This window comes from Mus caroli, unplaced genomic scaffold (genome assembly GCF_978045245.1).
Source record: "Mus caroli unplaced genomic scaffold, Mus_caroli_1 scaffold_8, whole genome shotgun sequence".
NCBI classification, from domain to species: domain Eukaryota; kingdom Metazoa; phylum Chordata; class Mammalia; order Rodentia; family Muridae; genus Mus; species Mus caroli.
Window position 1 is genome coordinate 118719272 of NW_028227263.1, and position 27245 is coordinate 118746516.

Consider the following 27245-nt stretch of genomic DNA (forward strand, 5'->3'; position numbering starts at 1 on the left):
TTTCATTTTCTGCCTGCATCCCTTGTGTGTTTGACAGCCATTTCTGGTGACTAGAAGATTCTCTTCACTGTGCCTCAATGTGAAGCCTTTGACAATGTCTATAAAGAGATGTCGAGTCTAGATCCATGTCTCCTCCCCTGGTCAGAAGACTGTGATTGATTAACCCTTAACCCCCAAATAATGGTTGTCTTGTCCTGGCTCTTTTAGAACTTACTCTGTAAAACAGGCTGTCCTTGAATTCAAAGATCCACCTGCCTTCTGCCTCCCAAATTCTGTGATTATAGGTGTGTATCACCACTGCCTGGCTATAAATTGAAAAGCTATAAATCTTTTAAGAACTCTGAGTGTTAGTTACTTGTGTTAAAAATAAAATCTATCTATTCATATTTTTTTTGTCAACTGGATAAACGTTTGAGTGACTTGGGTCTAAGAAATCTCAATGAAGAAAATGGCTCCATCAGATTGTTCTGTAGACCAATCTGTGGTGGCATTCTCTTGATTAATAATATGGGTTGTAAGAGGGCCCCACCCACACAGGGTGATGTCAAGCTTGGGGAAGTAGCTCTAGATGAAATGAAAAGAGTAGTGTGAGCAAGCCCTAGGGATCAAGTTACTAAGCATGATTACTCCAAGGTCTGTATTTCAGTTCCTGCCTCAGTTTCCTCTGATGGACCTATAAGCCAAATAAACCCCTGCCCTCCCCATTCCCCATGTTTCTTTTGTTCAGTGTTTTATTACACCAATGGAATGAAAGTTATAATACTATGCTTTGGAGTTGCCTAGTGGGTCAAATTACAGAGCTCAGTGAAAATAAGTCATTTATAAAAACTTTGACTCATGATAGTCTAGAGCAGAGTTTTCTGTACCTAGTTTGCAAAATTGAATTGCAAGCAAGGTATTAAAAATAACTCATGATTTTAAAATATTTTATATTTATTTTATCTTATGTGTATAAGTGTTTTGCCTTCGTGTAGGTCTGTGCAGGACATGTACTGGTGCTTGAGTGATCCTCCATGTAGGTGCTGAGAATTGAACCAGGGTTTTAAGCACTTAGCCAACTCTTCAGCCCATAACCCATCATTTTAATGTCTCTTTCAAACATCCATGATGATGAGGTTATTACTATGGGAGGGGATCAGCAGAAGAGATGCGTATACATGCCTGAGCTTTAAATCCACAGTTAAGTGGAACATACAGTATGAGTGTGTTTTATAGATAGATCTCAAAACAGGTGAACAGGTGGGGTGTATCAACACCTCAGCAGTTCAGAGCTTTTGAAGCATCCCTTCCTCCAGCAGCTACACAAGCTTGTTACTCTGCCTCCAGTGGATCTAGGGCTCTCTGGTGGCAACGACTTCATTCCTGTGCACAAACAAAATTAAGGAAAGGAAGTAATGGGGGAGGGGTTTGCAAGAGTGGGACAGGGAGGAGAGGAGGAAGGGGTTGGGATCAGGATGTAAATTTAATAAATAAATTAATTAATGAGAAAAAGAAAATTAAAGAGGACTGTTATGTTAAGGAAGAAATCTACCTTGCATTAACTGTATCAGTCAAATTGAAGCTAAGTATTAGCGTGGGAATAAGTCCAATTATTTCTATTAAGACAGCTCGACTAAAGTAATAATATTTTTTCTAGTTTTTGAAAAAAAATAATTTAACGACTGAATAGGTGACTCGGGATAAGCATACTTACTGTTTCTACAGAGGACCCAGGTCAGGTCCCATTAACCAGCACCCACCTGGCAGCTCATTATCACCTGTAACTACAGCTCCAGGGGATCTGATGCCTGCCTGCTCAACCTCCAAAAGCTTCTGCACACACATGGCACACACCCCCCCCCACACACCCTGGTACTCACTTAACCATAAAATGAATATTTTTAAAAAGAAAAATAATTTAAATATTATTCAGTTGCCTCAGATTTCCTAATGTTGCAACTCTCTAATACAGTTTTTTATGTCATGGTGACCTTCCACAATAAAATTATTTCATTCCTACTTCAGAACTATAGTTTTCCTACTGTTATGAGTCATAATGTAAATATCTGATATATGGGATATATCTGATATATGACCCCTTTCATGAACCACTAGTTGAGAATTACTAACATATTATTAAAATTTAAACTATTATTTAAATAGAACTGACCTATTTATTGTAATTTATAGCAATTGCAATGGTGACTAACAGTTAACATGTAAAATGTTAAGTTTTAAAAGTTTGTGTGTGCATGTGTAATCTCTGTGTATGCATGCATGTATGTGCCTCTGGAGGCCAGGCACACAGGCCACATCAGACACCCTAGAGCAGGAGTTATAGGCAGCTTGGAGGCACACAGTGTACTGCTGGGGTTTGAACTCTGGTCTTCTGAAGAGCAAGGGACACCTTTAACCACTCTGTTGTCTTACCAGCCTCAAGAGTGAGTCCTAGGTCTGATACCTAGAACTTAGAAACAAAGAATTTTTGAGGTCACTTTTCCCAAAATTATGTATCCATGTTTTAACTCTTTGGGGATTCTAGACATTGTCTTCCCATTTTCTGCATCACAATGTTCCTGTCTTTAAGGATCACAGAATGAACTACACACAGGAAGTTCAGGTGGATATTAGCTGCTCTGAGAATGACACCAACTGAAGACAAGTTACAGTTCTGGTTGGGAGTGATAGTTTAAAGAGGATCGGTGTCCATTAAGTTTCAAATTCCTACACTTTAGGACATTCATTGAGGAAACATGTTTTCAAACGCGCTTAGTGTTTATTGAATGTGCTTGTAATATAAACATTGCAAAGTGGTGCGGGGAGATGTAAAGAAGGGTGGGGGTGGGACAATGTGGAAGAACAGCCCTGGAAACAGCCACCACTACCATGGTGTGCAACTTGGGGCAGGGTATATGGGAGAAACATAACAGAGGATAAGCCTTCGTCACAGATCAATTCTTGCTGTTCCATACCGGACGAACACCCCTCTTTTCACGTTCCTCTTCAACCCAGGGAAAATGCAAAACATTCAGATTGTTATTTTTCTTTTCCACAGCTTGCAGTAATGTCTGTGATTCCTCAGAAAATGCAGATTTGTCCAGTCTGGGGTGAAAAAAAGAAACTTCTGTTTACTAATTAAAAAAAAAATCACTAATTTGTGTGTGTGTGTGTACAGATGCATGCTTCTCCAAATATGTGAAGGTCAGAGTCCACCCTCCCTCTTCTACTATGGGGATTTTGGGTTGTCAGGTGTGGCAGCAAGTGCCTTTACTCACTGAGCCATGTCAGCATCCCAAGTTTTTGTTGACAATCATTTGCCTCTCTTTACACCTATGACTGTCTCTCTGTTATCCATCCCTAGGAATGAATGAACTGAGAGTGGAGAGGAAGTGTGACTCACAGAGAGTACAGACACTTTCTATACACACACACACACACACAATTTTGTATAAAACATGTATCAAGATGTTAAAATTAAATGATATTGAAGTAAAAATATCTGGTTTCACCCATCCACTGTTTAAGTGCCTAATCATGAGTATCATTTCTTATTCATGCGTTATAACTTTATATAATGTGAACTTTTCTTAAACGTATGAACAGTATTGTAATTCATGTCATAGCCACTAATCTCATTATTATTCATACTAAGTCTGTTCCTTTTGCATCCCTATTCACTTTCTGTTGCGACACTTACAGCACATCCTATCCCTCTGCTCACCTATTCTCTCTGCCTATTTCAGCTATGCCATCATCTCCAAACTTACCTAAAAAAACCAACATTGGTTCCACAGACACTAAACATTGCCAAATGCTTATTATCATAATACCCATATTTTAAAAATCAATGTGTTTATTCTTTGAGAATTTATTATTCATGTAATGTGCTTTGATCATATCCTTTCCCCATTCCCCTCTCTGACTCTGCCACATTTTATGTCCTTTTCCTGCCCAATTGCTCAGTGAGTCTAACTAGAGATGCCCATACATGTGTGCGTGTAGGCCCATCCTCAGGAGAATATGCAACCTAACAGGTGCCACATCCCTGAAGAGAACCAACACTCCTTCCCCTTGAAGCCACCAGATATAAATAACTCTTTGGCTAGGGGTAAGGTCTCAGAAGATCCTCCTCTATCTATGTTGGAATTTTGACTGGCTTGATTTTATGCAGGTCTTGTGGCAGCAACCTCTGCTACAGTCTCTTCATGCATGTGTCTACCTTATTGAGCCTAGCAGGTGCTGCTTTATAGATGATCCCCATATCTTACCACCTTTCTATGCCTTCTTCAATATCGCCTGGGAGTAAAGGATCACAGTCGTGGGCTTGGTTTTTGAAAATTCTTTTTTTTTCTTTTTGCAAATAATGTCTTAAGGAATCAATACTCAACATAATTACATTTTCTTTCTTCAAAAATTTCCTTTCCATTTTCTGGTAATTAGTCCCCCTGAATTTCACAACTTAAAATTGGAACACAGGTCTCTCTGAAAGTACAGCTGGCTTCCTCAAACTTCTCCTACCCTCGGTCTGTTTCTTTCTTGCCTGGTGACTCTAAGCATATGCAAATTACACAAAGAGTTCACACTGATCTTTTAGACTCTTTTAGATCTCTTGTTCAATTTCAGCTCATGACCCTCCACCCTCTCTTTCAGTCAGCCCTGCCCCAACTGTAGCATTCTTACCATGATCTTACCATCTGTGCTAACATCTTAGTTCTTCCCTCATCCTTGCTTTAACATTACTCTTTAGAGTCCTAGTATAGGATTGAAATCAACAGGGTGCAGGTGTGACAAAATACTCACACATATAAAGAAAATACATTTAAAAAATTAATTTGTCATTGAAAATGTGTTATATCTTGAGAGACCATTTACTGAATAACACAAAGTGTACTATATATGTGAACTAATATTTATAATCATTTATCTTTTTTTTTTTTTTTTTTTTTTTGGTTTTTCGAGACAGGGTTTCTCTGTATAGCCCTGGCTGTCGTGGAGCTCACTTTGTAGACCAGGCTGGCCTCAAACTCAGAAATCCGCCTGCCTCTGTCTCCTGAGTTCTGGGATTAAACACAACCATTTATCTTTTTATTTTATGTCCTGTATATGATACTCTTTTATGTGTGCATGTTTGCGTGTGCGTGTGTGTGTGTGTGTGTGTGTGTGTGTGTGTGTGTGTGTGTGTGTGTGTTTTGTAGGTTAGGATCTATGAAGGAGAGAAAACAAGTAGTTTATTTCATTTTGGTTGCTATACTTCTAAGTCCATTCATATTCTACAATTTTTGTGAGTTCATGCTTTAGAACTAAATTGCAACTTTTAAAAATAAGCCATGTTTTAAAAATGACTGATGATATTCAGAGGAATCACCACCAAAGGACGGTACTTATGAGTGGATAGAAATCAAAGTTAATACTCAATGTCCTACAGTGCAGCAGTGGGCCCTCACCACAGAACTCAACCCAGCCTCAGTGGGGCTGAGCTTGTGAAAATTGACACAGAAGAGCTTGTTTTGAAGACATTCCTGACCATGAGAGGTAGTGTGTACTCACCCAAGCACCTCCAGGTTACAGGCTTTGTGATTCAAGGCCTTACAGAGCATCTCCAGCCCAGAATGGTCAAAGGCATTCCAGTCAAGGTTTAAGCTCTTCAATGTGTTGCAGGTGGTAAGAACCAAGGCCAGGTCTTCACAACAGTCACTGGTGAAGTTACACATGTCTAACCTATAAGCACGAGCATGCCGGAATTAGAATTTGTTGTTTAGTGCTAGTTCCAGGCTTCTGAGCAAAGACTTACCCAGTCCCAAATGTCCACAGTACAAACACTGAGCAAATCCCTTTTTCCAATCAAAAAGGATTGTGACCCACAAGTTGAAAAATGTTCTAAATGCTTAGCATTATTTCTCTGTATTAGTTTAGCTCTCATGCCTTAAAGATACTTCCTTTTTCTGTGGACTGGATAATATAGACACACAGCTAGTCAAAGTTCAGAGAGTGTACAGTGTATGAAGGCACAAATGAGGCATTGATATCATTCCCTCCTCCCAAGACCCACGGAATACAACAGAAGAAGGGGCAGAAAGACTAGAAGAACCAGATATTGAGGTGGGGTAAGACATAGCAGGCATATTGCATTCAATATCACAGCAGATGTACAAGACCTGTACATTTCCTCAAAACGTGAGCCTATGCTAGTTGGACTTCTTAACCCTATTAATCCTCTAGCATTTCCTCATCAAGTTGTGAGCCCTCCCACCCACCATGGTAGTTAGTAGAAACTCACCCAAGACACTGCATTTCACAGTTAGGATGACACAGAGCTTCACATAACCGTTTGACACCAGTGTCTTGTATGTTATTGTTGCCAAGTTTCAGGGTCTTTAGATTTCTATTGCAAGTCAGGACAGCCGAGATCTCTTCACAGCATTCTGAAGTTAAATAGCAACCAGGCAACCTGGGAAAACATACATGCAAATACACTTACTCTCCAATCCTTTTGTTGTGTTTCATTCTTAATTTTATTTTTTAGAACTTCATATGAGTACTGCATCTCCTGCCATCTATATCATTCTACATCTCTCTCCATTTCCCCCAGCTCTCCCTTCCCAATTAACAATCTCTTCTTTATTCTTGTTACATGCATACACGTGATATATGTGTGTGCATGCACATATGTACATGCATATGCAACCTAATAAATACATTTATCTTTGCTTGTATGTACATGTATCCAGGGGTTTGTTAATCTAGGTCAGAGCTTCCCCTGGTAGAGACTGATTCTTTCTCTTCCAGAGCCATTCATTGATCATTGATCATATTTCTTTTCTTCTCTTCTCTTCTCTCTCTCTCTCTCTCTCTCTCTCTCTCTCTCTCTCTCTCTCTCTCTCTCTCTCTCTCTCTCCTCATGTAACCAGTCTGGCTTCAGATAGCTGATGATGACTTTGAACTTCTGACCATCCTACATATATCTTCCAGTGCTGAGATTATAGGCATGTAACTACCATAGCTTTTATTTAAGCCTTTGAAGGAGAATCAAACTCAGGACTCTGTGTATGCAAAGTAAGCATTATACCAACTGAGCTACATCCTCAGTCCACAAAATTCCATCTTAATAGCTTGGCTTATTTGTAGAGACTACAAATTCCCAAGCAATTCTGAAATGCTGCTGATGCTTCTCCACCTGGGTTCCTCTGCCTCACATTGGCTCACCAAAGTTCTTCTGCTTTGATCTCATTATGTGGTATTCCAACTCTCATTTCCTCAGTTATAATACATATGTTTTTAGAAAATCAGTGAAGTGACCTTATCACTGATTTCAGACTCATGTGCAATTATCACTATGTTTTGAACATCTCCAAGTATTTAATATACATGTCTTCAAACCCTTCTTGAGCATCAGGTTCATGGTTCCCCATGGCACTTTAAATAATAGAGATGTTGAGAGACAAAAGGAAGATATTTGATATAATATAGGTGAAGAATAGTGAATTAATAGATGTTGCATAAATTTTAATAATAGTTCTTAGGCAGATGTATGTTAAATGGATAATCAGCATATAAAAATAATAGCTATATAGATTGTAATGGAAAGTGATGTGCAGATGAATATAGGAAGAGGTTGATTATATGTAAATAAAGACAATATTTTTTAAATGGTAGAAAAGGTAGATATGTTAAATTCATAAATGACAGATACTAGGTGGGTGGACATGATAAAGGAAGGTAGATATGTAAAAAGATACACAAACACACATGCATGGAATCATGATTTTTGGATATGTATATATATCCATATCTATATCTATCTATATGGATTTATGAAGGGATAATTTGTGTATAAAATGGCTCTCAAGTAGGGAAGATTTTACCCTCCACGGGATGCATATAGCATCTAGATGTACTTTGGTTTGCTACTCTAGGCCAGAGTGTGTTGCTGGCATCTAAGTGATATAGATATACTACTACAAACATGTACAAACCACAGAACAGCCACAGCAAAATACCAATAGTGTAAAGATTTAGAAACTGATGTTTGTACATAGACAATATATTTGTGCCTGGTATGCATGCATGTCCATCATCTCAATTCTGTCATAGGAGGACTACACTTAACCTTATATATCAAGAGAGAGGTATAAGAAAAATACCCTGTTCAAGTGCCCACTGCCACTAATATATCATTCATTCCATTCGGTTCCAACTCAAGATCAGCATACAATACAGCCTTTGTGACAACTCCTTTGATAGAGACTACAATCAGCAAGACATCAAGCATCCCAAGAGGATCAGATGGAATAATCACAGCCTTGTTTTCTCAAAAGGACATCATTCTTTTTGTTTTTTTTTTTTAAATCTGTTTGCTCTGCTTTAATGAAACATTAGACTGGATGGCTCATAAATAGATGTCAGTTATAGTTACAAACTCTAGAAACCCAAGATCAAGATATAAGCTGGTTGCTACAGTATGTTGAGAAAGCCTGATATCCTTCTCGCTCATACACATACCTTCTTTTTCACTTGTGTCAGTGTGCATGAGCCCATGTGAGTGTATGTGTACATGTTGGTGGGGTGTCTACCCAAGGAGGCCAGTAAAGGACATTGGTTCCCTTGATGCTGTAGTTACAGGTGATTGTGAACTATCAAACATGGGTGCTGGAATGCAGAGTCTGGTCCTTATGACTCATTAACAAGTGCTCTCAACCACTGAGTCATCTCTCAAGCCTTGATAGAGTGTAAATGTTTTACCATGTGATCAAACAGTAGTCTCTGGGGACTCATCCTCATAACACAATGATGATGGACTCCATATCTTAAGATAGGTATTATGGGTGACAGGCCTAAGACAATTTCTGAAGTGACAATGACATTCAGACAATGCTTTCTTCCTATTTTATAAATGCCAACATCTGAAATAGCACTCCGAGCAATGAATGAAAACACAGTCCTACCATAACTCCTTGAGGGTACAGTTTGGAACTTTCAAAGCTTCACACAGAAGGTTCACGCCAGTGTCTTCCAGGAAATTTGACCCCAGATCAAGCAGAGAGAGGCGTTCATTGCTCAAAAGAGCTTCATAGAGATGTCCACAGGCAATGAATGTGAGACAGCAGTAAGACAACCTGAAAGAAGATCACATGTCAGCAACTCACTTACTGTTGAAACATTCACATGCTTCCTCAGACTTTCATGTTTTTCCTATACTGAATTTCTACTTTGCATGAAAAAAAAATTGAGATGGTCTGGTGAGTTAGCTAAACACCCTTGCTACCAAGTCTGAGGACCTTCTGGGAAACCTTGCTATAAGGTAGCAGTCCTCCAGGAATTGGTGGCTTTCAGAGCTTGGCACCAAATCAGGGATTCCCTTTCTCATTGGGGCTTCCCTCTCCCTACCTATCTTATTCTAGAGAGTGTCCCTAAACACAGGTGGCTGGCCTCCTGTGCCATTGTGATATTGTACAGAGAGCTCTCTGCAAAGGTGTATAACTCAGTACATCCATCCCACTCTGGCTTCCCACCTAAGTCCTATACGATAACAAATCAGCCCATACTGCTCCTTTGATGGCATGACCAATTAGTGCTTTCCACCTGTACCCCTAAAAATCCCTTCTATGCCCTATCCCTGAAGCAATATACTAGACTTGTTTTGCTCGAGCAGTCTCTGCAGATCATTCTGTCCATATTCATGGCCATCTGAACTGTGCTCTCCACCTCTGCCCCATTTCTCCTCTCAGGCTGGTGTCCACAAGGACCTGAGTTAATTCACACAGGATGGAAGCAAATAACCAACTCCCACACATTGTCTTCTGTCCTCTGTATGTTCATAAGTTCTCTCTTTCTCTCTCTCAAATAAGGGATAGAAACATTCTCAAACATTTTGAAAAACTAGATTACCACAGATATTGCCAAAATTGACTGTTGATTTACTTGACAACTTCCTTGTAGAACAGTAAATTAACTAACATTTCCACCCATATCAGAAATTTATCATCTATGCAGAATCCTGTTCTAGTGACCCCATTAAGGTTTTTTTTTTTTACTATTTCTTTTTGTTGTCTCTCTCTCTCTCTCTCTCTCTCTCTCTCTCTCTCTCTCTCTCTCTCTCTCTCTCTCTCTGTGTGTGTGTGTGTGTGTGTATGTGTGTGTTCATGCGCATGCATGCCTGCCAGCCTGCCTGCCTGTCCATCTGTCTGTTTCTGTACATATGAATGTGGAGACCAGAGGCAGCTCAGAGGTTAGCTCAGATGACATACTCAGGAACAGAAGGAATCCCCTTTAAGATAGTGTCTCTCACTGTCCTGCAACTCATTTATTAGACTTAGCTGGTTGTCCAGCAAGCCCCAGGGATCCATCCTGCTGCCTCCAGTTCCTCAGTGTGTCACTAGTCCTGGATTTTTCACATGTGTTCTGGTGATCAAATTTAGGTTTGAATGGCCAAGTGCTTTTACCAACCTAGCTCTTACTCCAGCCAAATCCTATTATTTTAAATAGTTTTCCTAATCCTGTTACTTGTATGGGTTAAAGACTAGTATTTTAAAGACTAATATTTAAGGCAACTCATGATCAATGTAGCTCTTTATAATTACGACTTACCAAGTATAATTTAATTTAATCTACTATACAATATAAGATGGTAATTAAATAACCAAATAATTTTGTCTTCTAATGTAATTTTTTCTCTCCTTTGAAGCATCCTTCAACTTTTTATAGTGCATTATTCTCCCTTTCTTTTACAAACATCATTTCAGAACTGGAGAGATGGTTCAACATTTATAATCACCTTCTGATCTTGCAAAGGACTGGGGTTCAGTTCCAAGCACCCGCACAGCACTTATATGGGGCTCATAACCTCCTATGACTACAGTGACAGGGATTAATGACCTCCTTTGACCTCATGCACATACAACTTATGCATACACATAAACGTATGCAAGCACACACATGCATACACATAAAATTAATAGCTTTTTAAACATTTATTTTCTTTCACATTAAGCATCCCTTAATAAAAATGGAAGTATGTGAATACAAAAGGTTTTCAAAATGCCACGATACCACAATAAGAAAATTCCACAACTGTTCTCATGTATTCAGCTCATATCAAATACAAAGGCACTGAAAATAATGTGTAAAACTGTCCCCAAGTCATGTGCACCAATATTATACAGCATGTTAATAAATTTCAGGGTTGAACTTGGTGAAAATTACCCGGACTAATAATATGCAAATATTTAAAAAGATATTTAAACACTTCTGGTCTCTTCATAAACAGTCCACAGAAGGGATGCTTAATTTGAACTAGTTTATTTGATAAACAGGTATCTCTATAATCATCAATATTCAATATTCCTACATTTTATATGATTGTTCATATCTGTAAGTCCCACAGGTATGTATTACTGCATGAATACATGATCACAGAGCACATAATAATGTGTGTCTCTAGACTCTTCCTCTTCCACAAACCAAGGTGCCTTTGAGCACATTCTCCATCTTAAGGTCTTTGATGGAATAGTAAGTTATCCAGTATGGCTTCCATAGTACAGTAGTCTGGCAGTCTTCTACCGTGAGAAATCAACCTCAACCTGATGGCATGAAACAGCTTATAGTGACTTAGGTAAGATGTAGGAAACTATGCCTTGGAAAGTAATCAAGTTTTTCTTATGTACATTCTCCTCTGGCCTAGTAAACAATCTCTTTCCAGATGCCTCATCTTTATTCATGATAATTAAATTCATTAAGCTAAAATTATGTAAAGGAAGTTTCAGAAGTAGCCTTGGCTTGTGTGAACTCAGTTTCATGGTATCTCTGCTTGCATTTGCTCCACTTACTGGTATGGCATCTGAGGCATAGAAAGTGACTAAGTATAATGACATAACACAAGCTCTCATATATTCCTTAATGAGTATGTGATCACCTTTATGATCCTCAGACCAATGTGTAGCATTCTGCAACACCTCCAGGGCATGCTCTCCTAGAATAACTCACATCAGTGATTCCAGGGCACAGCTTGGATCCTTCAGCATTTCACACAGTGACATCACTCCTTTGTTCTTCAAGGGATTTTCAACCAATGAGAGATGTTTCACCTCGGAATTGATAAGGGAAGTTGCAATTATGCCACAAGCCTCACTTGATATGTCACATTTTCCCAACCTACATGTGAGAAACATGTCACAGGTTAGGAATAAAATCTTTAGGTGATCTATGTAAGACTGTGTATTGCTTGGACAAATGCCCCAGATTCTAATACCAGCCCATATCTATATTATAGGCTTATTTAATTTATAAGAATAATTGCTTAGCTATCATAGTGAATTTATAGAGTTCTACTGATTGGGAATAAGCCTAAGCCAGTATTTTTCCGTTATGGGTGATTTTTACTCTCTAAGATCCATTTGAAAATGTTTGGTGATATTGGTTGTCACAACACTCAACAGAAAGAGATATAGTGTTCCTGGAATGTAGTAGACAGAAGCCATGTCTTTAATGCACATATAGACCCCATCACTAAAATATGATCTGCAACCCTATAAGTCTGATTACCCTTAACACTTACACACACACACACACACACACACACACACACACACACACACACACACTTCTCATGTCTATCACAGTTACCCTCTCTTCTAGATTTCAGGTATCAGTTATAAAGCCCATTGTATCTAACCTGTGGTTCTGATCAACCAGCTACAGGTTGACATTCTTACATCCTTCTCATTGTGTTTAGCTTTCTGAGGATGTCATGAAGCTTAAAGGTTATTGTCTCACATGCCAGTTTAGAATATTCAAAAGATATGATAAGGATAATAGAAACACTCAGACAGAACATGTGCATAGAAAATCTCTAGAAGTATCCCAAGTACAAGAACCTTTGCCTCTGAATGGAGTGTGCTCCACAAGGGTATACTTCCCAAATTAGAATACTGCTGCTCTAATTTCATTCTATCACCATGATAGAATACTCTCACCAAAGCCAACAGGAGATGTTTGGGCTTATACTTCCAGGTCATAGCATCATTGAGAAAATAAGCACAGAAATCTGTATTCAAGAATTATGAAGGATCTGTTTGCTGGTTTGGGTTAGCTAGCTAGACTTATTAGAATTAGGACCACCTGCTCAGCTAACCATGCCTAGACATAATAGACTGGACCCTCTTATGTCAACTAATCCCATACCAACATTCCCATCATTCCATCCTGATAGGCAATTACTAAACCAAAAGTCTTCTTCAGGCCAAGTTGACAGTTAATGCTAAGAAGGATAAAAACTCTGAAATTTGGGTAACTAATTAATGGATGCTTTACCATATAAGCATGATTGGATCACTTGAAACTGAACTTCTCATGGAGGACAGGCTATGAGAATGATAATTACAGGACATGGTGCCAGCTCTGTCCTTGTGGGAACTGGTCACTATGAAGTAGCCCACCAAAGATCACCTTATTAGAATTATAATTGATCCCATCACCTGGAAAATGTAGGAACCTTCATGTCTGGAATCAAGACAATAGTCCAAATAGAGGAAATATTTCTGCTACTATCACTAAGCACTCATGAAAATACAAAGGTTTATAATTCCTTTACACAGCTGGAAGAAAAGTCCAAACTACATATTGCCTAACATAAGCCACTGTATCACAAATGTTAATGGTGTTAAACACACATCTGACTTATCATGTCACTTACAAGTAACAGATCATCTGTACCCTGCCAACTTCTCTGAAGTCTCACACTATTTCCACATAGTCCAGTTACATAGCTACCTCTTATCTTTCTTCTCTAGTCTCCCATCAAGGGCCATGTGAAAGTTTTATTAATCAATTGTTTCTATGCTGATAAGCTTTTATCAAGCACCCCTACATGTTGACCTCTGATTTCTATGAGGATACTTATAGACTTATACTTATAGTCTTACACACTAAGTAAATAAATAGAATAAGATCCATATATGCTATTATGTTGGTATTCAAGCCATTAGGAAAAATAAGCCATCAAAAAGGGGGAAATTTTTAGAACGAAATGGCAACCAATACAATATAAATGAATTTGACAGGAATGTATTATAACCATGGCTGAAAAATGTCCTAATGGGGAAGCTGGAGATATAGATCAGCAGTTATCACTTGCTGCTTCAACACAGAACTAGAGTTCAATTCTAGGCACCAACACAAGATAGTTTATAATTGTATATAATTCCATCTCCAGGAGACCGAATGCCCTTTGTTGGCTTTTGAAGGCACCTGTGTACAGGTAAATGCATGCACACATGCATGTATGCAAACAGAGAAAACTAAATAGTCAAAATGAGACTTAAGTTGTACAACATGTGCTAAAAAAAAACTTTCAAAGTTAAGTCTTCAAAGTGATTTTTCAAAATCATTATAAGGAAACTACTGAGTGTGGAAAATGAATTTACTTACAACAGCTCCTCCACTCCACATGTTGAAAATTTCAGAGCTGAGCACAGCCTCTCAACTGCATCATTAGAGAGATTAGTGCCATACAGGTTCATGTATTTCAGGTGAGGTAGGTGAAGAAAAGTGGAAAATAATAAACCGTCTCCAAAGTTAGTCATGAAGGAACACCTGCAGGATAAAGACCAATTGTCATATTATACCAAGATGTGTGGGTCCATGGCAGAGCAACTTACATATTACTTTCCCATGCTTTGTTTTACACACTGTGGGTTTTGGGCATCCTGGTTACCCCATAAATTCTCACTGGTTCTCTCCAGATACCAGACAATCACTAAGGCTCAAGCTACTCAGATCTTTCCATTTATTCCATTTCCCTCACCCACATACATCTGTGTAACATCTAGAACATTATAAGGAGACTCATGGTTATCTTCATATTAAGCTCTACATTGCCTTGTCACAGCTAAATACGGTTGCCATCTCATATTATTTTGGTAAAGGGAACCAAAATGGAGGAATTGCCTCCATCAGATTGGTATGTCTGTGGAGCATGTCATTGATCAGTAATCAGGGTAGTACATAGTTGTGAGGGGCATTACCCCTGGGAAATTAAGTCTAATATGAATAAGAAAGGTTGTGGGGGCAGGTCATGGGAATTCAAGCCAGAAAACAGCATTCCTTTATGATCTCTGCTTCAGTTCTTGTTTTCAAGGTCCTGCCCTGACTGCCCTTGATGATAGTTTATGACAAAGGAGTGTTAAAAAAATAAGCATTATTCTCCCCAAGACTGCCATTCATCATGGTGCTTATCATAGAAACAGAAACCAAAGCAGAATTACATTGTATATAAAATACAAATACTTAAGTTTGTATTACTATTACCAGCCAAAAAACCCCAAAGAATGGCCCATCCATTTCTCTTTAAGTACTAGTTTTTCCTTTCTCTCTCTCTCTCTCTCTCTCTCTCTCTCTCTCTCTCTCTCTCTCTCTCTCTCTCTCTCTCTCCTCTCTCTCTCTCTCTTTTGAGAGGTTTCACTTTAAAGCCCTGGTTGTCCCGAAACTCCCTTTGTAGGCCAGGCTGAGTTCAAACTCAGAGATCTACCTGCCTCCCTAGTACTAGAATTAAAGGATTTGCCAACACCCCTGGTATTATTAAGTACTATTTTTTAAGGCATCACTGTTATAGAATGGATTCCAGAATTTAAGAAAATTAGATGTAATTTTTTTATCTTTGTATTTATTCCCTTTCAAGGTGGGAAAAGTGTAGCCAAACTTAGGCCAGGGCATGTTTCCTCATGATGACAAATATATGTCATCATGAAGATTAAGTAACATTGGGGTGGACAGATGACTTAGTGGTTAAGAGCCCATATTGTTCTTGCAGAGAACTAGAGTTAAGTTCCCAGAACCCATTGTTGGGAAGCTCACAACTGTTTATTCCTCTAATTCCAGAGAACCCTATTCAGATGCAAGCATACATATTCACATTTAAAATAAATAAAAATAGACGTTTAGCTAACATTCATTGTAGTCCCTATAACATAGTCAATACCTGCCTAGTATTACTTTAGTACACACACACACACACACACACATACACACACACACAATGTATAGGCATTTTAAAAACTATATATAAATCAGATGTATGTATGTGTGTGTGACACAAACCTTCAAATATGTGACTCTTGTTACTATTATATTTACTACTTTTGATTTTAGTTCTGCATTTATTTATGTATTAGTATTCTTCACAAGGAAGAGAGGGAATTTCTTCTATCTACTTAAAGAATGGGTATCAAACTTACAACAATCTGTGGAGCTTAAAACCAGTCAGAGGTACTGAAGAAGTTGGAGACAAACAATTACAGAGAACCTCTATGGCATTTTCATTGAAATGACAGCTGTCCAGATCCAGTACATGTAAGTTACAAAGAAAAGTGCATAACCTAGTCCAATGGTTGACTAAAAGTCTGCAATGAGATAACACAATGTTATTCTTTAATGGCTAAATTCAATTCCTAAAGATATTCCTAAAATAGGCACATCACTCTCAACCCCTTCTCAAAACTGGCAGTTACCCTTGACACTGGAAAAAAAATCATACAGGCAAAGTGGGTCCACATAGCACAGTGATTAGGAAAGTGTCTCTAGGGCAGGAAATGCCTAACAGTTTAAGACCATTTCATGCTCTTGAATAGGACCCAAGTTTGATTCCAAGAATCCATGTAGAAGCCCACAACCATTTGTGACTTCAGTTACAGAAAATCTAATCATCTCTTCTGAGCTCCAAAGACACTGTACTCACATGGTACATATATATATATATATATATATATATATATATATATATATATATATATATATATGCAGGAAAAACACTCATCATATTTAAATAAAATAAATAAATCTTCTTCAAAAAAGGAGAGTAGAGTAGAGTAGAGAGGAGAGGAGGGAAGAAGAGGCAATGGGAGGAGATACAGGGAAAGCAAATGAAAGGAGAGGAAAGCAAGGAGGGAAGAGAGAGAGCACTGTGATGCAAAATGCCATCTGAGCATTGTATAGACATTGCAGTCTTGATCCACAGCAGCTATGGAAGCTTTAATTGGCCTGCAAAAGACCATGTCTCATACCAGTCAATATAAGGTGGGGAGAAGGTCACAGAGATCAACTTCTCCCAGCTGAACTGTTGGCTTCTGGAGAAGAGGAGTCACCTTTTGTGTTACACCAGCAAGTGAGCCCACCATTGTCTAACATACTGTTTTAAACCCATAGACTCACTTAGTTTAACCCTAAACTCCATAGCTGACAAAACAAAAAATATTTCAATGTGAGAAAGGAACGTGTAAAGAAGTCAGGTGACGAGGTAGAAGGGAAACAGAACTGAATAGAAAGTGAGGCTAACCTGAATGCTCTCTCTATATAGGAATAAAACTTCACATCAATGCACTAAATAAAAATTATAATAAAGAGATGTGGCTTGAAATGAGATAAACTAGAATTAAATATCTGCTAGGGATTCACTATTACTATCTATGATTCACTGCTGAAGGCATCTAAATTTATTAGGTTCTCAAGAGCCTCCTCTTTTAGTGAGTAAATATAATTGTTATGTGAATTAGTATAGATATTTGGAACTCCTGATGGAACTGCAACCTATGTTGAGTAAATATTTACACAATTTGATCAAGTATGAGCTAGCAGATTAAATTCAAGGTGAGACATGTCAACTAATACAATGTAGTGTGAACACCACCTTAAAACAGATGCACATTCCCAAATTCTCTCCAAAATATTTGCCATGACACTCTAAACACAATGGATGGAGGAAAAGTTTCAAGCACTGCAATGGAGATGCTTACATTTTCACCTCACACTGTCCCTATGACAAATTTCTTCTTTGTATACATGGAGGAACTCAAGCCATGGCTTTTCAGGGCCACACCACTTCAAACAGCAGTAAGAAGGCTGAATAGGAAGCCTTTCTGACTATACCATCTAAACAATCAAGCATAGACAAGTAAGAGCTTTACCATGCTGGAGAGAGGGTAGAATGGGAAAGAATATTTTCTGTGCAAGCATGAGAATCTAAGTTCAGATCCATAGTACTAACTTAAAAATGTCAACATGGTTGCTTGAGGCTGTTGGCCCAGCTTTAGAAGATGGAAACAGGTATCTTACTGGTCAGTTTGCCTTGTCAAGATGGTGAGAGTCTATCCTAACAGATTAAAGCAGACAACAAAGAAAAAGACACCCCATATCTTCCTCTGGTTTCATCATGAATATGCTTGGATACAGCATGGACACATCTATAAAATATTGCTATGGATAATAAGGCAGGAGTGAAGAACAGTAAACAAGGCTTAGAGATATACTCACTTTTGGTTGAGTTTAAAGAGTTCTAAGTCAGCATATTCTGGATCATGGATTTCTAAAAAAACTCTCTTTTGTATATGCAGGTGAAGGTTTTTCACTTTTGAGGCTCTATGCAGACAATATTGAGTTGCTGACATATCATCAACATTACTAATATCAACAGTCATTTCTTCAAATAGATCCATCAATTGTCTTACAAATCTTTCCTCCTGGTTGTCAAGTATACAGAAAAACAAATTCTGGGGATGCACCACCAGTTTTTCATTGCATTCTTGTTGACTGAGACTTTTGATGTATCTAATGATTTCCTGTCTTACCTCCTTGGTTGATATACAGCCAAAGCATGGTTCAAGCAAGGAGGTGACTTGCTCAGTGGCCATTCCAAACAATAATATCCGTGTGTGGAACCATTGGTTCTGTTTATGAGCATAGATTTCTCCTAGAAGTTGAGCTATGTTTCCAATAACTGGGTGATGTGCGTCTTTGTATTGTTGGAGAAAATAGAACAGCACAGCAAAGTACCACTGTAGTGTAGAATGATAAAATACAATGTTGCTACCTTGATTCTGGAGAAATTTCATTCTCAGCCACACTTTCTTATCTGATTCAGATATCCCATTCCTCCTGAGGTCATCAGAGTCAAATACATATACCTGTTTCCACATTCCCTCTACAGCCAAGGTGCATAGGGTCCTTAAACGGGCCCTGTTCTGTTTAGATGGATTCCTGGCATATGTTGATTTAAATGCGCTAACCATAAATATTGTGTAGAGGAGTGCTAATGTTCGACCAAAATGATTTGCTACCTCTTTCCTCTCATACTGCCACTTTAAAGTACTACAGATCATCCAGCATAGATAAGGACAGCAGCATAAATTGAACAATGGTTTAATGCTTTTTAAATTCTCAAAGATTTCTACACCTGTCTGGGTATTAAAGAAAGACACACAGTAGATTTCTATAGTTTGTTCAGAGAATCCTGACATAATTATCTCCCTTGGATGTTGCAGCAAAGGAATAATGTTTGAAAGACTTGCATTTCCCAATTCAAGGAGCAGAGAACATTCTGGGAGCATTATTTTCTGTAGCAAACTACTCAAGACAATTTGTGTTGGCAGCTTCTTCCTCCAGTCATTGCACAAGTTTGTCCTGAGTTCCAAGTCAAATTTCAGGTAATCAAATCCGTCCAGGATAAACAAGATTCTTTTTGGATCAGATAAAATATCATCCACTGTCTCTGAAGATTCAGGCAACGTACTTGAGATAAGCTCAGCTAAGCTTAACTCTGTGATATTGTTAAGTGAGAAGACGGAGAAGTAGAAAACATATTGAAATCGGTTCTGCAGTAAATTTCTTGATGCCCAATCCAACATTGCTTTTCTTAAGAAAGTAGTTTTACCTCCTCCTCTAGAACCTGATACAACTACAGTGACTGGCTCTGACTCACAATCAAATATGTCCTGCAATGCTCTGTACTGTACTTCTATAAATTCGTGGTAGCTTCTATCAGGTATATAAGTGTTGGTCTCCGTTGTCCATATGTGCTGAAATGCATTCTTCATAAACTCTTTGTATTTAGTTTGTTTATCTGGGTTTGAAAAATCAGAATAAAGGGCAGTTAGGAATAGAATACTCCTAGGAACGAATCACAGTATTTCTTAAATACACGTCTAATGATTGATCTACACTTTTGAATGACCAGTGAGGCCATGGGTTCTGAATTGAGAATAACTTCCCATTTCCATTCACATGAACCTGGTGTAGGTCTTTTCTTTTCCATTGCACTACAGAATGATTAGGGCCCCACCCTAATCCCAACCACCCAACAAGTTCTTTCTATACCCACACCTCTAAATAGAAAACACTATTGCATACAACGGTTTCCATGCTTGTGAACAGAAGCAGGGCCTCAAATCCCAGTGCTAGATGTGGCATATTACTATTTTAGTGCCAATAGAGAAAGTCTTCATAAGGCAGGGACATTGAAAACAAAGAAAAACCTGAAACCCCATGTAGAGTCAATTGTGTCCCATATATAGGGCTCCTTCTCTACCTGAAATCTTTACAATGTCAATAAATTTTGATTTCATGTTCCCTAGGACTCCTGCTGCCTGTACATGCTTTAATTCACAAAGAAACAGAACTCAGCTAGTCAGTATCATCTTGGTAGCCCAACATGGGCTCCAAACTGTAGACTCTCAGTTGTTTTCTCCATACACGGTGTTATAATATATTTTATGTATTGCCTTTAAAGTGTTGTGACCAAATTTGTAACTCACCTTTGAAAAGTAGCTACTGTAAAGCATGAATTTCAGGTATTTATTGCTTTTCAAATTTACAAAGATCTTGGTACCTCCCCAGGAGAAAATCCATAAGTACTTCATTTGTATACAATTTTATGAAGTAGAACTGAGATTGTTGCTATTTAGTCTAAAACTTTCCTATCTTCAGCAAGTCATTTAAGAATCATTCTATTTACTTTTTTTCAATTTTATAAACATATTTATAATTTTATGTTTAGTCAAAGCAAGATTTGCTTCAGGTAACAAGATAGTTAAACAAATTTTGGGGTTATGAGATTTCAAGTCTATGGGTAACATTCCTGATCATGGTGTCTGGTTGGTCTGGGTTAAATCATATGCATATCATAGTTTTAAATATGATGTATGTGTCTAGATAAATGTCCTCAAACAAATGAGATTAAGAGAAAGTGTTTCTCTGGTTATTCATGGAGGTAGGTACCAGGCAGCTAGAGCATGATCAATACCAGACTTAGATATTTTCTTGTTAGTTTTTTTTTTCTGGTATCAGGTTTCCTCAAGGCAAGAGCCTATTGTCTACCCAGAGATTTACTTGGTCTTGTGTTAGTAATTAGATAGTACATTAGAGATGTTCAGTAAGTTAGAAATTGTTGTTCTGGGAAATCTGGGTTCATTTCCCAGCCCTGACAAAGCCACTGACAACTATCTGTTAATTTCAGCTCTAGTGATTCCAGCCCTCTCTGGCCACCCAAGCATTGTCTGCATGTGGTGCATGTTCATATGTGTAAGCAAAATGTTCATATAATAAAAGATATATTTTTAAAACAGAAAATGGTATTTGTATGGAAATTTAAATCTATTACATTTTTATTTTATTTTGGAAAAAAAGGTTTCCTATACACATTATAAAATGTTGAGCTGCCAATATCTTAATGGATGGGGCACACTGGACAGACATGCAACTCCAACAATTTGTCCTCTCATCTCCACATGTACTCAATTGTATACCCACACTAATATTTAAATATATAAATATGGGTTGGAGTAGCAGCTCACAGGTTACAAGTGCATACTGCTTTTTCAGAGGATCTGAATTCAGTTTTGAGTACCAATATAAAGTGGTTTACAAATTCCTGCAACTGCAACTCCAGGGGATCTGATGCCCCTTACTGCTAAAACCTACACTCATGACACACATCCACATGTTGATGCACATACATAAATACAATTAGAAATAAACCTAAAATAATAATACTATGAAAATTATATGTTAAGGATTTATATGACAGCAAATTTGGCTAGATGAATAAATATGATTGAGTTAAGTTTCATTGCTTAATTTGAAACTATAAGGCCTAGGTTATTTCTATTATATAAAACCTGGGGATCCATCTCATAATCAGCCACCAAACTCAGACACTATTGCATATTCCAACAAGATTTTGATGAAGGGACCCTGATATAGCTGTTTGGTATGAGGCTATGCCAGTGCTTAGCAAATACAGAAGTGGGTGCTTACAGTCAGCTATTGGATAGAACACAGGGCCCCAAATGTAGAAGCTAGAGAAAGCACCCAAGGAGCTGAAGGGGTCTGCAACCCTATAGGTGGGACAACAATATGAACTAACCAGTACCCCCAGAGCTCGTGTCTCTAGCTGCATATGTATCAAAAGATGGCCTAGTCGGCCATAATTGGGAAGAGAGGCCCCTTGGTATTGCAAACTTTATATGCCCCAGTACAGGGGAATGCCAGGGCCAAGAAGTGGGAGTGGGTGGGTAGGGGAGCAGGGCGGGGGGGGTGTTAAGGGAACTTTTGGGATAGCATTTGAAATGTAAATAAAGAAAATATCTAATAAAAAAGAATAAAAAAACTTAAGTGATTAATTTAAGAATTTTTTCTGTGCCCTCTGTGTTTGTTGTCTTACTCTGTGCCTCTGTGCCTCTAAGCAAATAAATATACAATGACATCTGTATTTTAAAATTTGTCACTAAGTGGGGCAAATCTGTCATCTGGTACGGGCTAAAACCCAAACCAATAATGCCTGTCAACAGTCAAGACAACTTCCAAGAACACAATTGTATATCCCGAAACACTGATATTGCTATGGCTGGGAAGGCTTGTTATTGGATGAAAAAGATTGCACAGGTCCACAGAGGATAAACCCTTAACTCAGTCATCCTATTAGCTTCTATTACATGGTTCATGTTGTCATGGCTCTGGGGTTATAAACCCCAGCTTTTTTAATTGAGTGGTACTCGCTGTGTGTTTAATTTGATATCTTAAAAAAATGAAGATGGTGTAAATATTCAATCAATTTAATGGTTATTAAAAGAATATCATTATATCCCAATTAACACACACACACAAAAAGTCCTATCAAGTTTGTAGGAATGGCTCCAGCTCCATGGCCCAGTAAGTGTCTCCCATCCTGTAAGTATGCCTAGTGTAGTAGCCTAAAGAGAATAAAACCCTAAGCTGATATTAGCTAGAATTTGTCCTGCTTTAATCTAGTTATTTTCTTTTATGTTTTTAGAGACAGAGTCTTGTGTAGCCCTGAATGTTCATGACCTCAAACTAGCTATATATTCAAGAAGCACTAGCAGGAGCTAGAATGGCATAGTTGTGGTGGTTTGGACAGCAAATACAGGGACAAAGATGGAGCAGAGACTGGATAACCACCCCAACTTGAGAACAATCCCATGGGAAAGCATCAATCCCTGACAGTATTTATGATACTCTGTTATGGTTGCATATCCTGAAACAATGGTATTGTTATGGCTAGGAAGGCTTGTTATTGGATGAAAAGATTATTATGGTTGTCTAGTGCAGGATACAGGAGTCTAGTCTGGCTTTCTTCTGAGAAACTCCACCCACCAGCTGACTTAGACAGATGCAAACACGCACAGTGGATGGAGCTTGGGGACTCTTATGGAAGAGTAGTGGGAAGGACTGTGGGCCTAAACAGGATAGGAACTCCACAGGAAGAACAATAGAGTCAACTAATCTGGACCAAAACCAGCAACCAAATTTCACACACGGGCTGGACCTAGGCCTCCATGGATATATGTAGCAGATGTGCAGTTTGGTCTTCATGTGAGTCCCAAACGGGAATGGGAGCTATCCAAAAAAACCTGTTGCCTGTCCATGGGACATCTTCTTCTAGCTAGGCTGCCTGGTCTAGCCTCAGTAGGAGAGGATGCATCTAGAGTCAGAGAGACTTGATGTGCCAGAGGAAATTCCAGGGGGCTCCATCCTCTCAGTGGAGAAGGCAAGAGGGATAGTGGAAGGATTATGGTAGGGGGTGAGAGGGTGGGAGCAGTGAGTGGGATTTGAAGTGAATAATAAAAATGAACTAACAGATAAAAAACTGTCCCCCATTGTCTGGAGTATTTGAAAAATTGTGCCCCAGTTGATGGGATGTTTGGGAGTGTTTAAGAGGTGTGGCCTTTCTGGACAAGGGTGTGGCTTGGGGCAGGAATTAAACATTTATAGCCTTACATCACTTTCAGTTCACTCTCTCTGAGTCATGCTTACAGTTGAGGTGTAAACTTACCTTCCTGTTTCTATCACCATGCCTGTATATTATCATACCTCTCTCCATAATGGACTCTATTACTTTGGAATGATAAGCCAAAATTGATTCTTATATGAGTTGCTTTTGGTCATGGTGTTTTATTGCAGCAAAAGAAAAGTAAATTAAACAATGACCACATCCAGTTATTCTCAATATCTTATATGTATATGTCTATATGATCATTGCCAAATAATTGATATCCTTATCTCCATGAGGAAACAGATATAGAGATAATCATGTTGGCGCTGCTGACTAGACAACAAAGCACATAACTAAGAACCAGCCAACACAAATATGTGGTTTGGCTGAAGATTTTGGATGGATGCTTCTGACATATACAGCATCAGTTAAATCATAATTCTTTCGAAGTGTATATGAAGAACCGAAAAACTGGGACATGGAAATCATTTTAACACCTCTAAAATGTGAAGTGATTTATTGGTAAAATATTCCCCCCAGAAGACTTTTGGTATGCTCTACACCTTGAGATAGTCTAAGGTTGCAAATTTGAAGTCTTCCTTTACTGTCTTGAGAAATTCAGACCAAAGGTAAGGTCTATGTACAAGGAGATGAAGGCCTATTCATTCATAGCACATGTCTGGTAACAGGATAAGTAAGCACATGATAGAACTCCACTGCAGCTGAGTCTAGCACTGGGGACCTGAGAACACAGACCTCAGGAAGTTAAAGGAGAAAACCATGAGTTCAAGACAAGTCTAGTCTACATAGTAACTTTGAAGGCATCCTGAGATACATAGTGAAATATTTTCAAAAATATAAAGAACAAATAAAAGAGGTGATGAATGGGGGGGGGGTTAGGGAGAGAAAGAAGGAGGGAGGGGAGGAATGCCCATTTGTTGTTTTGAATGGTATTGTTTAAAAAGCAAATAAATGAACAATTTCTTGACTAGTTAAGGAAAACAATATTAATATTAGCATCTGCCTTACTAGTTTCAATGGATCCTACATTTTCTTTTCTTGTTAATAGTCATGTGCATTAGGACAGCCTCCCTGACCTCATTTAAAGGAATGTTTGTACATAGCACTTATTGCTCTCTCCAACCTTTCTCAACTATTGGACAACTCAACACTGACATCACTTTCACATTATGGGTGTTAGCTTGGTGTTTTAATGAGACCCCTAAGAGTGAGCATTGGGGTGTCTGACTCTTTACATGCTCTTGGGACACTTTTTCTCCTGCTTGCTTGCCTCTTCCAGTTCACTATGAAGGTTTGTGCCTAGTCTTATTATAACTTGTTAGCATGTTTAGTTGATATTCTTGGGAGGACTTCCTTTTTCTGAAGGTAAATGGAGGAGCAGTGAATGTGGAAGAGAGGAGAGAGAGGACAGGGAGGGGAAACTACAGTTGAGATGTAATATTTTAAGAAAGAATCTCCTACTTGGGTAACTTTCCTCATATGTCCCCTTTCTCCCCATACTTACCTCTCCTTTCTATCTGAGCCATGGTTGAGAGGTCTTTCCGATTGACCTGTAGAAACAGGCTCAACACCATATCCCATGCTTTTCCTGGATAATGTGTGTACAATTGCATTGCCAGATCTTCTTTGGAAGTGTTTTTGATCTTAGTCCAGGAGATAGGTTTAAGATTAAATTTCTCTGGCTCTTTCCTGAGACGTTCTTTAAATTTCTGGAACTCTTCATCACTGAGCTTTTGCAAATACTGCAGCAAGCCATACCCAGATGAGTCCATCATCTTGGAACAGTGACCTCAGAATCTAGAGGTTGATAAATCTTCAAAACGAAGAAATAAGTGACATACAAAGAGGATTGACATGAGAGTCCAGTCTCAACAACTTAAAAGAGTCAAAGTTATTGATATCATTTGTTCCTTCCTTCAGATATATGTGGATTCATACTTCACCATTTCACTATAATTCATATAAATCCATTGTTAAAATTAATGGCCAGACATTACTGGCAAACACCTTTAATCCTAGTCATTGGAAATAGACAGAGGCAGAAAGAACTCTGAGTTTGAGATCAGCCTGGTCTAAAGAATGAGTCCGAAGACTGCCAGTGCTACACAGAGAAACCAAGTGTGTCTCAAAAAGCCAACAAAAACAAAAACAAAAAACCCTTAATACTAAGGCCACAGTCAGTGAATGATAAAAAGATTAGGAAAAGATCTTTACCAATCTTACATCTGATACAGGCTAATATTCAGAATATACAAAGAACTCAAGAAGGTAGACTCTTGAGAACCAAATAACCCTATTAAAAATGGGGTGCAGAGCTAAACAGAGACTTCTCAACTGAGGAATACCAAATGGCTGAGAAGCACCTGAAAAAAATGTTCAACATCCTTAGTCATCAGGGAAATGCAAATCAAAACAACCCTGAGATTCCACCTCACACCAGTCAGGATGGCTAAGAAGAAAAACTTAGTGACAGCAGATGCTGGAGAGGATGTGGAGAAAGAGGAACACTCCTCCATTGCTGGTGGGATTGCAAGCAGGTACAACCACTTTGGTAATCACTTTGGGAGTTCCTCAGAAAATTGGACATAGTATTATTGGAGGATTCTGGAATACCCCTCATGAGCATGTACCCAGAAGATGCTCCAACATGTAATTAGGACACATGCTCCACTATGTTCATAGTAGCCTTATTTATAATAGCCAGAAGCTTGAAAGAACCCAGATGTCCTTCAACAGAGGGGTAGATAAAAAAAAAAAGTGATACATTTACACAATGGAGTAACAATTAAAAACAATGAATTTACGAAATTCTTAGCCAATGGATGGAACTAGAAAATATCATCCTAAGTGAGGTAACCCAATCACAAAAGAACACACATGATATGTACTTACTGATAAGTGGATATTAGCCCAGAAGCTCAGTATACCCAAAATACAATTCGCAAAACACAGGAAGGAAACTCAAGAAGAAGGAAGTCCAAAGTGTGGATACTTTGATCCTTCTTAGAAGGGGGAACAAAATAACCATGGAAGGAGTTACAGAGACAAAGTGTGGAGCAGAGAATGAAGGAATGACCATCCATAGACTTTCCAACCTGGAGATCCATCCCATATACAACCACCAAACCTAGACACTATCGTGGATGCCAACAAGTGCTTGCTGACAGGAGCCTGATATAGCTATCTCCTGAGAGGC

General features: G+C 38.5%; 1 protein-coding gene across 2 annotated transcripts; it reads right to left on the bottom strand.

Moving 5' to 3' along the window:
* Positions 1-2930: 2930 nt before the first annotated feature.
* Positions 2931-25824, bottom strand: LOC110298883 (NACHT, LRR and PYD domains-containing protein 9A). 2 transcript variants are annotated; one of them, XM_021168409.2, is made up of 9 exons: positions 25554-25824; positions 18277-19861; positions 16206-16370; positions 14401-14565; positions 11959-12126; positions 8922-9092; positions 6257-6427; positions 5527-5697; positions 2931-3081 (listed from the first exon to the last, which is right to left on the bottom strand). In XM_021168409.2, the coding sequence occupies exons 1-9, from the start codon at positions 25822-25824 to the stop codon at positions 2931-2933; spliced, it is 3018 nt and encodes a 1005-aa protein (XP_021024068.1). The 2 variants fall into 2 exon arrangements, with proteins under 2 accessions (XP_021024068.1, XP_021024069.1); XM_021168410.2 differs by lacking the exon at positions 16206-16370.
* Between the last annotated feature and the right edge of the window lie 1421 nt (positions 25825-27245).